The sequence below is a fragment of the Erpetoichthys calabaricus genome, chromosome 1 (assembly GCF_900747795.2).
Source record: "Erpetoichthys calabaricus chromosome 1, fErpCal1.3, whole genome shotgun sequence".
NCBI lineage: Eukaryota > Metazoa > Chordata > Cladistia > Polypteriformes > Polypteridae > Erpetoichthys > Erpetoichthys calabaricus.
Genome location: NC_041394.2, coordinates 66,119,328 through 66,131,936, shown reverse-complemented (window position 1 = coordinate 66,131,936; position 12,609 = coordinate 66,119,328). Strand labels below are relative to the sequence as shown.

At 35.0% G+C, this 12,609-nt stretch overlaps 1 protein-coding gene across 3 annotated transcripts in view; it reads right to left on the bottom strand.

Moving 5' to 3' along the window:
* The window catches only part of LOC114651316 (class I histocompatibility antigen, F10 alpha chain-like), a 50,287-nt gene continuing 37,678 nt past the window's right edge, over positions 1-12,609 (bottom strand). For 2 of the 3 annotated variants that reach the window (XM_028801250.2, XM_051932773.1), the window contains exons 8-13: positions 6,406-6,432; positions 3,503-3,529; positions 2,782-2,832; positions 1,746-1,772; positions 985-1,029; positions 1-667 (exon numbers count right to left, since the gene is read on the bottom strand). In XM_028801250.2, the coding sequence (XP_028657083.1) occupies positions 630-667; positions 985-1,029; positions 1,746-1,772; positions 2,782-2,832; positions 3,503-3,529; positions 6,406-6,432 (215 nt within the window). In that variant the 3' untranslated portion in view covers positions 1-629. The remainder of the gene's footprint in view (positions 668-984; positions 1,030-1,745; positions 1,773-2,781; positions 2,833-3,502; positions 3,530-6,405; positions 6,433-12,609) is intronic. The other variant, XM_028801256.2, reaches the window with a different exon arrangement.

Here is a 12,609-nt window from a genome sequence, read left to right as displayed (position 1 = left end):
TACCAGAAATATCTTTATTTACTAAGAAAATTCCATTAATTGAATACCAATAAAAAAATATACATCAGCTACCTTAAAAATATACAGGGCTTCAGAAGTAAAAGGGCAATGATTCTGTATCTTTAATTATGCTTTAAAATTGAAAGTGTTTCCATTGTTTTTTTGAATACCACAACTATGGATTTGTGTCAGAAGGTATGGTACAGCACATTGAACAATTGTTGTGATTTTGTTTTTGATCATTTGTCCCAAGAGGGAAATTTACTGTAGCTTTTTACTCAAGAAATATGTGTTTAAATATTGCAAATAAGAACAGAAGCAACTGCTGATTATAAAAGTTACAAGAAGAAATAAAAAAATAAAACTGTAATGGCTACTAATTGTACCATTACCTACCCCAAGGTCTGAAGCACAATGTTTAAAAAGATGACAGTTTAAGAATAAACTAAAACAAACTTAACAAAAGAACCAGGAAAACTACATTTTTATTAAAATAGGGCTATAGTTTTGTTCTTTGAGAGTTCAATGGGTGGAAGAAGAAAGGCCTGATTCAGAGAATCTCCAATGATGGAATGGGTAAACATGACAAACATGAGAAATCAACTTTTATTCACAGCCCAATGAAAGAATCAGTCTTCTGACACTATTTTCATTTTTACATCAACCCCTAAAAGAAAAAATACATAAGGCTTAGAGCACATTGATTTGTTTTAGAATCACATTGAAACAATTGGTGTCACTAACAGTGACATATATAGGAAGTAAAAATTCACAAAAGAGAATAAAAATAAAAAATACAGGCTTTTAATAACTGATTTCTGTTCTTCATAAATGCAAAATGTGTTAACAAAAGATGGGATATGCAATCAAAGATCTACATGGAATGAAATTAATAGGCAGTATGTCAATGTTACACATTTTCCTCTTAGTGTTACTTGAGTATACAATTTATAATATACTTTAAGTTAATTTAATTCTACATACCAGAATCTGCAGAACCAGTCAGGCTACACTTGCTGAAATCATCTTCTGATTATGGAAAAGAAAAAGAAAAAATAAAACTTCTATTTTATAGAATAAAAGGTACCTTACAGGGTAGACCGATTTTTTTCAGCATAGACACACAATTATATATCAGTACACAAGTACACACACACACACACACACACACACACACACACACACACACACACACACACACACACACACACACAGAAGTAAGTGAGAGTACCATTAAATGAGTGATGATATCACTAATGCTGCAAGTGGCTATTATTGTCAGAAATTACTAATTTATAATTCACAGGTGGCTACAAAGCCCTATTATCGATTACCACTACTCCAGGGTCCTAATGGTAAACTCTCTTAGCACATCCTTAATTTATCATGTTTAAATGCTAATTGGTTATTAGAGGAACCTTTGTAATTGTGTTAGCACAGTTATAACCTGTTAGTCTGTTTAACAAAGCAAGTAAATTACCTTCCTGTGGGCTGCAATGTACTGGCACTTCTGTTCAATTCAATTTTGGATTCACAAAATGGGCAAAACGAAACAGCTTTCTCAAGCAACACGTTTGTATATTGTTGTTTTTCGAAATAAGGGTTATTTTTGCACAACTGCCAAATTTAATCTAGAATAACCATAAATCTTGGATAGAAAATGATTCTAGACTCTTATTAGAATAATCAAGTACAGTATATCTCAGGTGCAATTAACAAAGGTAACAAAGGAGAAAAGAAATTACCTGTTTTCAAAAGTGAACTACATTCACCTGCAGAGGCAAGAATAGTAGAATAAATGCTTAAAATCTTAAAGTAGAGGGTTTTTCGAAGTTTGGTTTACTTCTTTATTATCTTTTCAAATGACAAGGTGTTATTAAATATGCAAAATTTAGTTTCATTATATTTCAGTAGCTTTGTTGATGTGACCTCCATTTACATATAACATTTTACCATACCAAGGCATATTCTCACAGGTAGTGGTACTGTACTTTTAAAGCGGATCTACAAATTATGAATTACTGACTCTGACATAATATTTATATTTTGCTAGTTACTGTAAAATAATATATTCCATGTTCAAACTATTAATTCTTAAAAAAAATGAAGTTGACTCGAATAGAGCTACAGGGGCAGAACAAGGTGGACAAGTGTAAGTGTAAAACTGTATGTGTGTATGTGTATATATTATACGTAGAGGGTGAACTCCAAGAAATATTGCAAACCTTACCATGTGCATATGTATGCACATCTTGAGTTTTTTTTTTTGTTAATCAGTGTCAAAAAAGGCAAATTATATATATTGTGATTCAATGTTGCATAATAATAAAATGTGAAAACATCTAAGTGGGGGCAAATACTTTTCATTGTATATACATATTTAGGCACATAGTGTTTAAGTAGTAATTGGGAACTAAACTTTAAAATGTAAACTTCTTCACATTATAGATAATTTTGCCATTAAATTACATAATTGATACATCATTTAGCATATGATAACGTCCTGCTCATCCAAACTAAAGCACAGGATTATGAAATTTCATTGCTATGACCCACTCAGAGCAATACAGTTCAAACTGTGGTGTACATAATTATTGGGATTGAAAGCCCAGAGTCTGGTAAACATTTTTGTCTTTCTGAGGCATGCTATAAAGTGGAGTCATAATACATTATTGCAGTTGTATATAAAATGCTACATTTCTGAAATAAAACTTAATAAATAAAACTTTATGAAACGTATATAAACTTATGAAAGACTATAAAACTCAATATTCTACTTACCCAAGTTAGTAACCAAGATTCCAACATGTCCATTTGGATAGCCAGACAGTCCTGTGAACACAAATTGTTTTTTTTCGAAACAAAAAAGCATATCAGTCTTAGTGTTCAACTATCCATCCATCCATTTTCCAACCCGCTGAATCTGAACACAGGGTCACGGGGGTCTGCTGGAGCCAATCCCAGCCAACACAGGGCAGGAACCAATCCCGGGCAGGGTGCCAACCCACCGCAGGACACACACAAACACACCAAGCACACACTAGGGCCAATTTAGAATCGCCAGTCCACCTAACCTGCATGTCTTTGGACTGTGGGAGGAAACCGGAGCGCCCGGAGGAAACCCACGCAGACACGGGGAGAACATACAAACTCCACACAGGGAGGACCCGGGAAGCGAACCCAGGTCCCCAGGTCTCCCAACTGCGAGGCAGCAGCGCTACCCACTGCGCCACCGTGCCGCCCAGTGTTCAACTATTGTATTTCAAATAAAAAATAAAAATAGAAAAACATTCTGAATACTTTATATATAGTATGTAAAAATCAAAAGGGTTGTTGACAACCCACAGATGTAGCAGTGACAAAAACACTGCAAATAATCATGATTTAAATTCAAAATGTTTTAATAACTTTGATAAACATTCCAACATGTTTGAGACAGACAAATTTTATCCTGTACTTTGCACAGTTTCAAGTAAAATGAAACAAGAAAACTTAAATTTACCTGTAAACAAGGGATTGTTGGATTCACCTATAAAATAATAAAATATGACTGTGAGCCTTTATCCAATCAATAATGAAGATGTGTACATATATAAAAGTGTCTTGTGGAATCCATTAAATTGATAAAGAAAACGGTAAAAATTTGTAATAAACTGAAAAAAATCAGTCCATCATTTCTAATATGAAGTGTTAAAGTAAAATTTAGTATTTTCTGCTTTCTCAATGACAGTATACTTTATTGATATGCATTCAGAGAGTTGTATTTTACTAGCTATCACCTTCCAAAAATAGGGCATAAGAATTTGAGCACACCCAGAATGAAAATGTCATAACAGGGAACCCCCCACAGAAGACAGCTCTACAAACTGAGAGTGGCTAACAGTACTTCAGTTCTTGCAGCTGACACTCTAATCACTTCTATTGTGGTCTTTCAGTGCTCTAGTTAGACCTGCGCTGGTGGTGTTTTTGTTTTTATTTTTAAACTTAACTAGAACCATCATATTTAGTCAGGTGCAACATCCGAGTATCAGTCCACCACAGGGTACTAAACATTATCATGTAAATATTACATGCATGATTAAAAATTAAAAATACACCTGCAGACAACTTCAATTGTTTTTTTTTTTCTGTACAGAAATGACTTTTATTTTTTCCCAGAAGCATGCTGGCACAATACCTTGCAAACTACTGACATGTATTAATGTTTAGAATTACTGTTGCACCTCCATGGAAAAGGCTGTAATGGCTGTAACATATGTGATATTGGAGACGCTCGATATCTTTAAAATAATATTTAGGTTTTACTGTATATAAACAGTGTGTTTACATACGTACATAATTTCAATGAATCTTTCCTAATATCTAAGAGAATACAAAGGGTTTATGCTGTATAATTGTGCGGGAAATGTTTATATGAGTGTGGGAGAGTTTATAAGTGCTTAAAATACATAAAAATAACCATATAAACATATGGTTTTTACTTCGCGGATTTTCACCTTTCGCGGGGGGGGGGGGGGGGGGGGGGGTCAGGGGTTCTGGAACGCAACCCCCGCGATCGAGGAGGGATTACTGTACATTTCCCTAAAAATATTTTTTTAACATTGTAGCTTGTAGGTCTGACACAATTTGAATTCATTTTAGAGTTTACAATGTTTCAAGGATATGTAGACTTTCCACATCCACCACATTTAATAACTTGACTCCATAATAAAATGTCATAAACTGCACTAATGGAACTTTCACATGTGTCTCTCACTGTGCCCTACCAACATGTCAACTTCCTGTAATGCTTTTTGAGAGAATTAGCTCTGTAAATGGACGGATAGATTCACGTCCATGCTTAGTGATGTCACAACAATGTTATTACTACATGTTAGTTTCTCGCCGATCCTCAGAGTGTCTATGCCTGTGTTTGTAAAGTATTAGTGTCTGCTTTGCTTAGATCTAGAAATAAACCCTGTAATGCAATTAGGTTGGACAAAGGTATTGGGAGTGTTATGTGAGCAAAGAATCAGTGCAAGAGTGAAAGGTAAAGTGTATAAAGTAGTACTCACTACAACTGGATGCTACAAAAACGACTATGTTGAGATGAAAGAGTGTAGTAACAAATCCTGATAAGATCAGGAATAAGAGAATCAGAGGTACAGTTAAAGTTGAGAAATTTTTAAAGAAAATACAGGAAAGAAGGTTAGAATAGTATTGGCATGCCATGAAAAGACAGGTAAATAATGTGGAAAGAAGAATCATGGATATAGAGATGCAGGGAGAGAAGAGAAGAGGATGATCAAATGGAAAAAGGGTGGACTGCATAAAGGAGAATATAAGGAAGAAATGGGGTGTCAGGCGAGAAAGTGTACAACAGGCTAGGATGGAGGAGGCTGGTCAAAAATAGTGACTCTCCATGAAAGTGGGAAAATATTTACAGGAAGAAAATTACTAGTGCCCCTCACCAAAATGACAAAGGTAGTTTTTGTTTCAAATCCTTCAGCCGTGTTTTTCTATTAATGTAAAATATCAAAGCTGAAGTCAGTAACTGGAGTTAACCCCTAGCCCCTCAAAATTCTTTAAAATTGCTTTATAGTACGAAAATAATCTAAAACAATATCAGCACAACCAAAGAGTTCACTGTAAGAATCACTGGCAGGATTTAAAGTCTTGCACTACCTCACATTATTTTAGCTTTCCATTACCTCTTGCCCTCAGGAGTTGCATGTCAATGTGATAATGGTAGAAGCTGTTTCAGTGTAAATTAGCTCCTACCATTCTGAAAGTTTAATTAAGTACCTTGTTGCAAGGAACATTCTATTATGAGAGTTCTAAGAATGAATAGTAACTGTCCTTATGTTGGGGAGTTTTACTAGAAATTAGGTCTAATTTAATAATTTCTGAGGGGCTCCAGTTGTGTAATTGGATTATTTGCACTCCAATTTTCAGGGCCAACTCCTCCTTCCATGCTATAACCCAATAGTTTAAGCTTAATGTACTCAAGGCCATCTAAATGCAATCCTAGAATCCTAAAAAACAATGTTTTTTTTTTTTAATATCATGCACTATTGTGCATTTTTCTACTTAGCTTAACCCACTAATGTTACCCCAAGCTTCAAAAAAGTCTGCTGAGCTGTTTATTGGACAATATGGTAATAAACACACATAAAGACAGACAAACCTAACTTTTACTTTATTTATACAGATTCCAATTTATTGTTACATGGTGTTATGTCCTAGTTTGGCATTTACTAATAATTTACTAATTTATCCCAGACTTGGCAATTACTAATAACAGAAGTAAATATTTTAGATTCTGTATGTTTAAAAAAACGGCTTGCTAGAAGTTAAATTTTTAGTCATTTAGAGAAACATAACCATTGTCTGTATTTCATGTTAGATGTCTGTTTAATTACTTACCATTTTCTGCTTTCAAAGTAGCATTTCCTGCAAAAAGAAAAATATTGTTTTAATTTTAATTGAATGAACAGTAGCAATGTACTGGAATGGAAGTCAAATATACAGGCAATGTGAAAGAGAAATGCTGGAGACCTTTCTAAGTCACCTCATGTCCTGCTATTCTGGATAACAATTTAAACAAAACACAGAAGTGACAACCCGGATTGGAATTAAAAAGTGATGCACCAAGGATACACATTTAAAATAGAAGGATGAAGAAAGTATTCAGCTCAAGGTAAGTTTGGGGAGAGAAGGAAAAAAAACACCAAAGGAAAGGCATATTGGCTTTTCTTTACTTGACAAAATGATGCATTTTTGCATAATAAATTTTACATGTACAAAAATTCATAGTGAAAAAATTAAGAACTGACTGGGACTTGTGAAATCCTGTGAGTGAAATATGAAAAAAGAAGAAAAGACAGGTCTGCACTGAAGGCACCAAGTTCCATCAAAACAAAGGAGGAAAACATCTGTTAGAAGATTCAGTTGTATGCAAATATTTGTGAACCTATTATTAAATTTCAGGTTTTATTGTATTTCCGAGTAGAAACAGGTCAATGCAACCTCTGTGACATGCAAACATGAACATGAAGTACAGTGGAACCTCGGTTCACGACCATAATTCGTTCCAAAACTCTGGTCGTAAACCGATTTGGTCGTGAACCGAAGCAATTTCCCCCATAGGACTGTATGTAAATACAATTAATCCCTTCCAGACCATACGAACTGTATATATTTTTTACGTTTTTAAGCACAAATATAGTTAATCAAACCATAGAATGCACAGCTTAATAGTAAACTAAATGTAAAAACATCGAATAACACTGAGAAAACCTTGAACAACAGAGAAAACTAACACTGCAATAGTTTGAGCTATAGCGCTACCAACTTCTGGCTAATAACACTTTTTTTTTAATGAGTTTTAAGCACAGGGAAAAAAATGAACATTTGAAAAAATCCGTAATTTAATAAACCACCAAGAAAAGTAACAATGCACGCTACGAAGTGAAAACAAAATCAAGCCCAGTGCATTCTTTAACTGCCTTCCTACCTTATGTGTCCAGCTCTCTCTCTCGCGCTGCCTTTGTGTGTGCGCCTCTCTTTCGCGCTGCCTGTGTGACTGCGTCTCTTTCTCGCACTGCCTGTGTGTCTGCATCTCTCTCTCACGCTGCCTGTGTGTGTGCGTCTCTCTCTCGCACTGCCTCTGTGTGTGTGTGTGTGTGTGTGTCGCACGCTCTCTCTTGCTCGCTGCACAGGAAATGCACAGGGAGAGACTGAACATGTACAAACCGAAAGGGAAACTGGCTTGCGTATACCGAGTGTGTGATTGTGAACCAAGGCAAAAGTTTGGCAAACTTTTTGGTCGTAAACCGATTTGTACGTGTACCGAGACATTCGTGAACCGAGGTTCCACTGTATTTCTAAAAATTTTAATGCACAATTATTATTTATTTGTTGGATTTAATAGATAGGATTTTGTTTACATTTAGTCAACTCCATTCTTTTGTTTTATCAACACAATGTTTCTGCTTCCATGTGTGTGTTTTGAGGCCTAAGTTTTATATCAGTTCATAGCTCTTTGAAAACTTCCGCCAATTGACTTTTTTGGTTGGATCTTTATGACAGTTCTTTCATACAGTCATTTTTGTGTAAGTAGTGGTCAAATAAAAACTTTTAGACCTCTACTCTGGCATTAGCTATACATTTTAGAAAGTTCTCTGTAGTGATGTGTGGATTTTGTTTTGCATGCCTGGCCCCATCAGCTCTAAAACAAATTTTTCTAGATCTAGCAAATAACTTCCATTTCTTGATGGTGTTTCTGATTGTGGAAATTATACGCTGTGAGTGCTTCAATATCATTTTATAGTCTTTGGCTACTGTGTAAAATGCCATTTATCTTTATTTTTCAGTCCTCAGTTAGCCGCTTATAGGAGCATTGACAGTGAGCATTACATACTGAGAAGTTGGAAGAGTCAGTGTTTAATCAACTCTGGATTTGTCTTTACGTGGGTGGATTTAAAGCCCGATTAGTCAGGCTTTTGAAGTCTTAAAAATAAGTAATGATTCGACTGGACAGGTGCCAGTTTTGCACATGAAAGAGTCACAATTTTTTTAAATCTACTAAATTCGACACACAGTTTTAGTATGTAAAAGTGTGCAGAAGTGTGTCTGTTTTAACTTGCAGAGGCAGTGTTAACTTCCTGAAACATGCAATACGACAAGACGCAGAACACTTTCAGCAATAAAGCAATCTGCCATTCATGTTTTTAGTTGCTGCATGGTATAAATGTGAATTTCCCATTGGGATTAATAAAGTATCTATCTATCTATCTATCTATCTATCTATCTATCTATCTATCTATCTATCTATCTATCTATCTATCTATCTATCTATCTATCTATCTATCTATCTATCTATCTATCTATCTATCTATCTATCTATCTATCTATCTAAATCACAAGCCAGGCATATTGCTAGCAGCTTCCAGCAAGATAATCTGTATATGAGATCAGCTACTTTGCAAAAATGTAGTATTAAATTCCAAGTTGTTCGGGGGGTTTGGGAGGGGGGGGGGGGGTTTGATTTATTTTTAATCCTATTCTTGTAAAATTTATCTATTTGTATGGAATGTTGTGTGATTTCAATAAAATAAAAAAAATAAAATAAAATAAAAAAATAACATATTCATTGTGGTAGATAACAAAGTATCATTTTTGCCACTGATTGAGAGCTGTAAAGTTATTTGAAAAAGTAGCTGTGAATATGCACGTGACTTTTGACTTATTAAAGAAGCATCATATATCCAAAAAACAAAGTTCCAAGTTGTGTACTTGGTCTTTCTAAAATGATGGAGCAATCTGTGTTCTGGATATTTTTACTTTTGATTTTCTGGTTATTCATTTTGTTAACTGGATTTTAACAAAACATTCAGATCATTACAAAGAAATACCGTATAGCAAATATGTTGCAAAAATAAAAAACATATCTTACTTTTGAAAGATAAATTGCAACTTTTCAGATGCAACAACAGTAATGTAAGAATTTCAGTAAAGTAAAATCGTATTTCAGGACCTTTAAAATTTTAAACTAGATAATTTTACAGCCAATGGTCCTCACTGGTATTTTAAAAGCTCACTATATCTGAAACATTCTGAAACCCGTCAGACTAGAATGTACAGGTTACTGTTACTTGCTCTAACATCACTGTAATTTTTCATTTTACATTTTAAAATTGTTTCAAAGTGTAGGCTATCCAAAAAGTGCAAAAGTATGACTCTTGGTCACAATAATAACAGAAATTAAAGAGAAAATAAAAATGCTCTGCTTAGATGCATTTTCTTTCTATTGTATTAAATTAATACAGAACATTCAGTACATTTTCATAATGTGTATTCTATTTTGCCTGTGTAACAGCTCAGAAAAGTGTAGCACAAATTATATATCAGGAGATATTGTTATAATATGGACAGATGATTGTTTTACAAGGGCAGAAAAATATTCTGTTGAGACGTGTCAATACCTCTGATGTTACATTGCTGCTTAAATTAGATTGTTACTATTCCTGCTGTGACTGCTATCTTTTTAGGGAAACAAATAAAGCGTGTCTAATCTATCATGGAGAGTTTCAAGAGGAATAAGTACAGATGGACGTTTGATCAGCACATACTGTAGAAGGTGGAAATGATTAAGCATAAACACACATTCATAAAAAGTAAATGATTAATAAATCTCTCCATTTTATAAGCATGCATTGTATACTGTAAGTCTACAGGAAGCTAAAAGCCTGTTTCAGTATCCACAGGTGCAGGACAAGAACCAGCTCTGAAACGGTACACTTAGTACCATGTATACAGTACACCCCATGCAAACTTAAGTACAAACATATCTGCTTATACACATTCATTTAGTGTTGCCAGTTAACACACACAACATTTTCCCCCGTGGTTATATTAAAAAAATAAATAAATAAAAAGCACACACGCAGATTTACTAAAGGTACTACAATGTAATTCACACATTTCTAAAATGTGCACGTTTGGTTGACTGGTGACATAAGATTGGCTTTGTTTGAGTGAATGCGGATATGTGACTGTGCCTTCTTGGCATCCTTAAGAGGACTTATCCCTGACTTCCATTCAGTACTGATGGGACAGGTTTCAGCTCCCTTTGACCTAGTTGTGGAATAAATGTTTGAAAAATGAATGAATAAATGTTGTTTTGCTATTATGCATGGAAATAAAATTATTATTGATGTTTTTATTAAAAATGTATACAGTAATCCCTTGCTGTATCACGCTTCGACTTTCGCGGCTTCACTCTATCGCAGATTTTATATGTAAGCATATCTAAATATATAACTGCTTCTCTGGTTTCTGCGGACAATGGGTCTTTTTACTTCTGGTACTGTACATGCTTCCTCAGTTGGTTTGCCCAGTTGATTTCATACAAGGGACTCTATTGGGGGATGGCTGAGAAGCTACCCAATCAGAGCACGCAGTTAAGTTCCTGTGTGCTGATTGGCTCAGCGATGGAGCGCCGAATTCGATTCTGCTGCGTTAACCAGGAAGTCTCGTCTCGCTCATTCAACATCAACATGTTTCACTGTGTAAAGAGTTAACTTTTGTGCTCTTTCTTGTTTATCTTTGTGTATAGCCAAGCCCTTCGTTATGGCTCCAAAACGATCTGCTCCTGCTACTGCTTCAGGGGCCGTGCCCAAGCGCAATCGGAAGATGCTAACGATTGCCGAAAAGGTAAATGTTTTGGATATGTTGAAGGCAGGGAACAGCTACTCCGCTGTAGGACGCCATTACGGCATCAATGAGTCCACGATTCTTTTTATTTAAAAAGGAGGAAAAGCATATAAGATCTACGGCCACAGTGTCCTTTAACCAGGGCACGAAACAAGCTGTAAGTGGACGTAATAAGGCGGAAGTCCGGATGGAATCTGCTTTAGGGATTTGGATTGAAGACTTCTGGAAGAAGAACAACGGCGGTGCTACACAGTCGCCTGAAGAGGCTCCTTTAGAAGAGCTGTAACGCTCTCCTTTGTTGTGCAGTAAAATTAAATTCATTGTTATCGGACAAGTCGTCGTGTCATTGTTGGTGAGTAACCATAATTAATTTTCTACGTACAGTACTTATTACATGTACATAGTTTAATGTCACTGTACACACATTTTACTGTATACAATTTTTCTTGCATTGTACGTATTTATTACTGGTGGCCTGTCTGTTGTAATGGCTGTAACATATGTGATATTGGAGACGCTCGATATCTTTAAAATAATATTTAGGTTTTACTGTATATAAACAGTGTGTTTACATACGTACATAATTTCAACGAATCTTTCCTAATATCTAAGAGAATACAAAGGGTTTTGCTGTATAATTGTGCGGGAAATGTTTATATGAGTGTGGGAGAGTTTATAAGTGCTTAAAATACATAAAAATAACCATATAAACATATGGTTTTTACTTCGCGGATTTTCACCTTTCGCGGGGGGGTTCTGGAACGCAACCCCCGCGATCGAGGAGGGATTACTGTACATTTCCCTAAAAATATTTTTTTAACATTGTAGCTTGTAGGTCTGACACAATTTGAATTCATTTTAGAGTTTACAATGTTTCAAGGATATGTAGACTTTCCACATCCACCACATTTAATAACTTGACTCCATAATAAAATGTCATAAACTGCACTAATGGAACTTTCACATGTGTCTCTCACTGTGCCCTACCAACATGTCAACTTCCTGTAATGCTTTTTGAGAGAATTAGCTCTGTAAATGGACGGATAGATTCACGTCCATGCTTAGTGATGTCACAACAATGTTATTACTACATGTTAGTTTCTCGGCGATCCTCAGAGTGTCTATGCCTGTGTTTGTAAAGTATTAGTGTCTGCTTTGGGAGATGAAGATAATTAATAACATCCAATTACTAACACATTTTTGTACAGCTGAAGAGATCTTCCTATATATCATAATTAAAAGAAAAAAATCTTGTAATAAATAACAAACCGAGTGTCTAAAGCAGGGTGTAAGAGTTTAGAAAATTTGTATTTCAAAATATTATTAAAAATACCAATATTATTTCCTAATAAGCAAAAGTCACAGCTTACTAATTTTGTGTTGATACTACCAGTTTACAAGACATTGTATGTT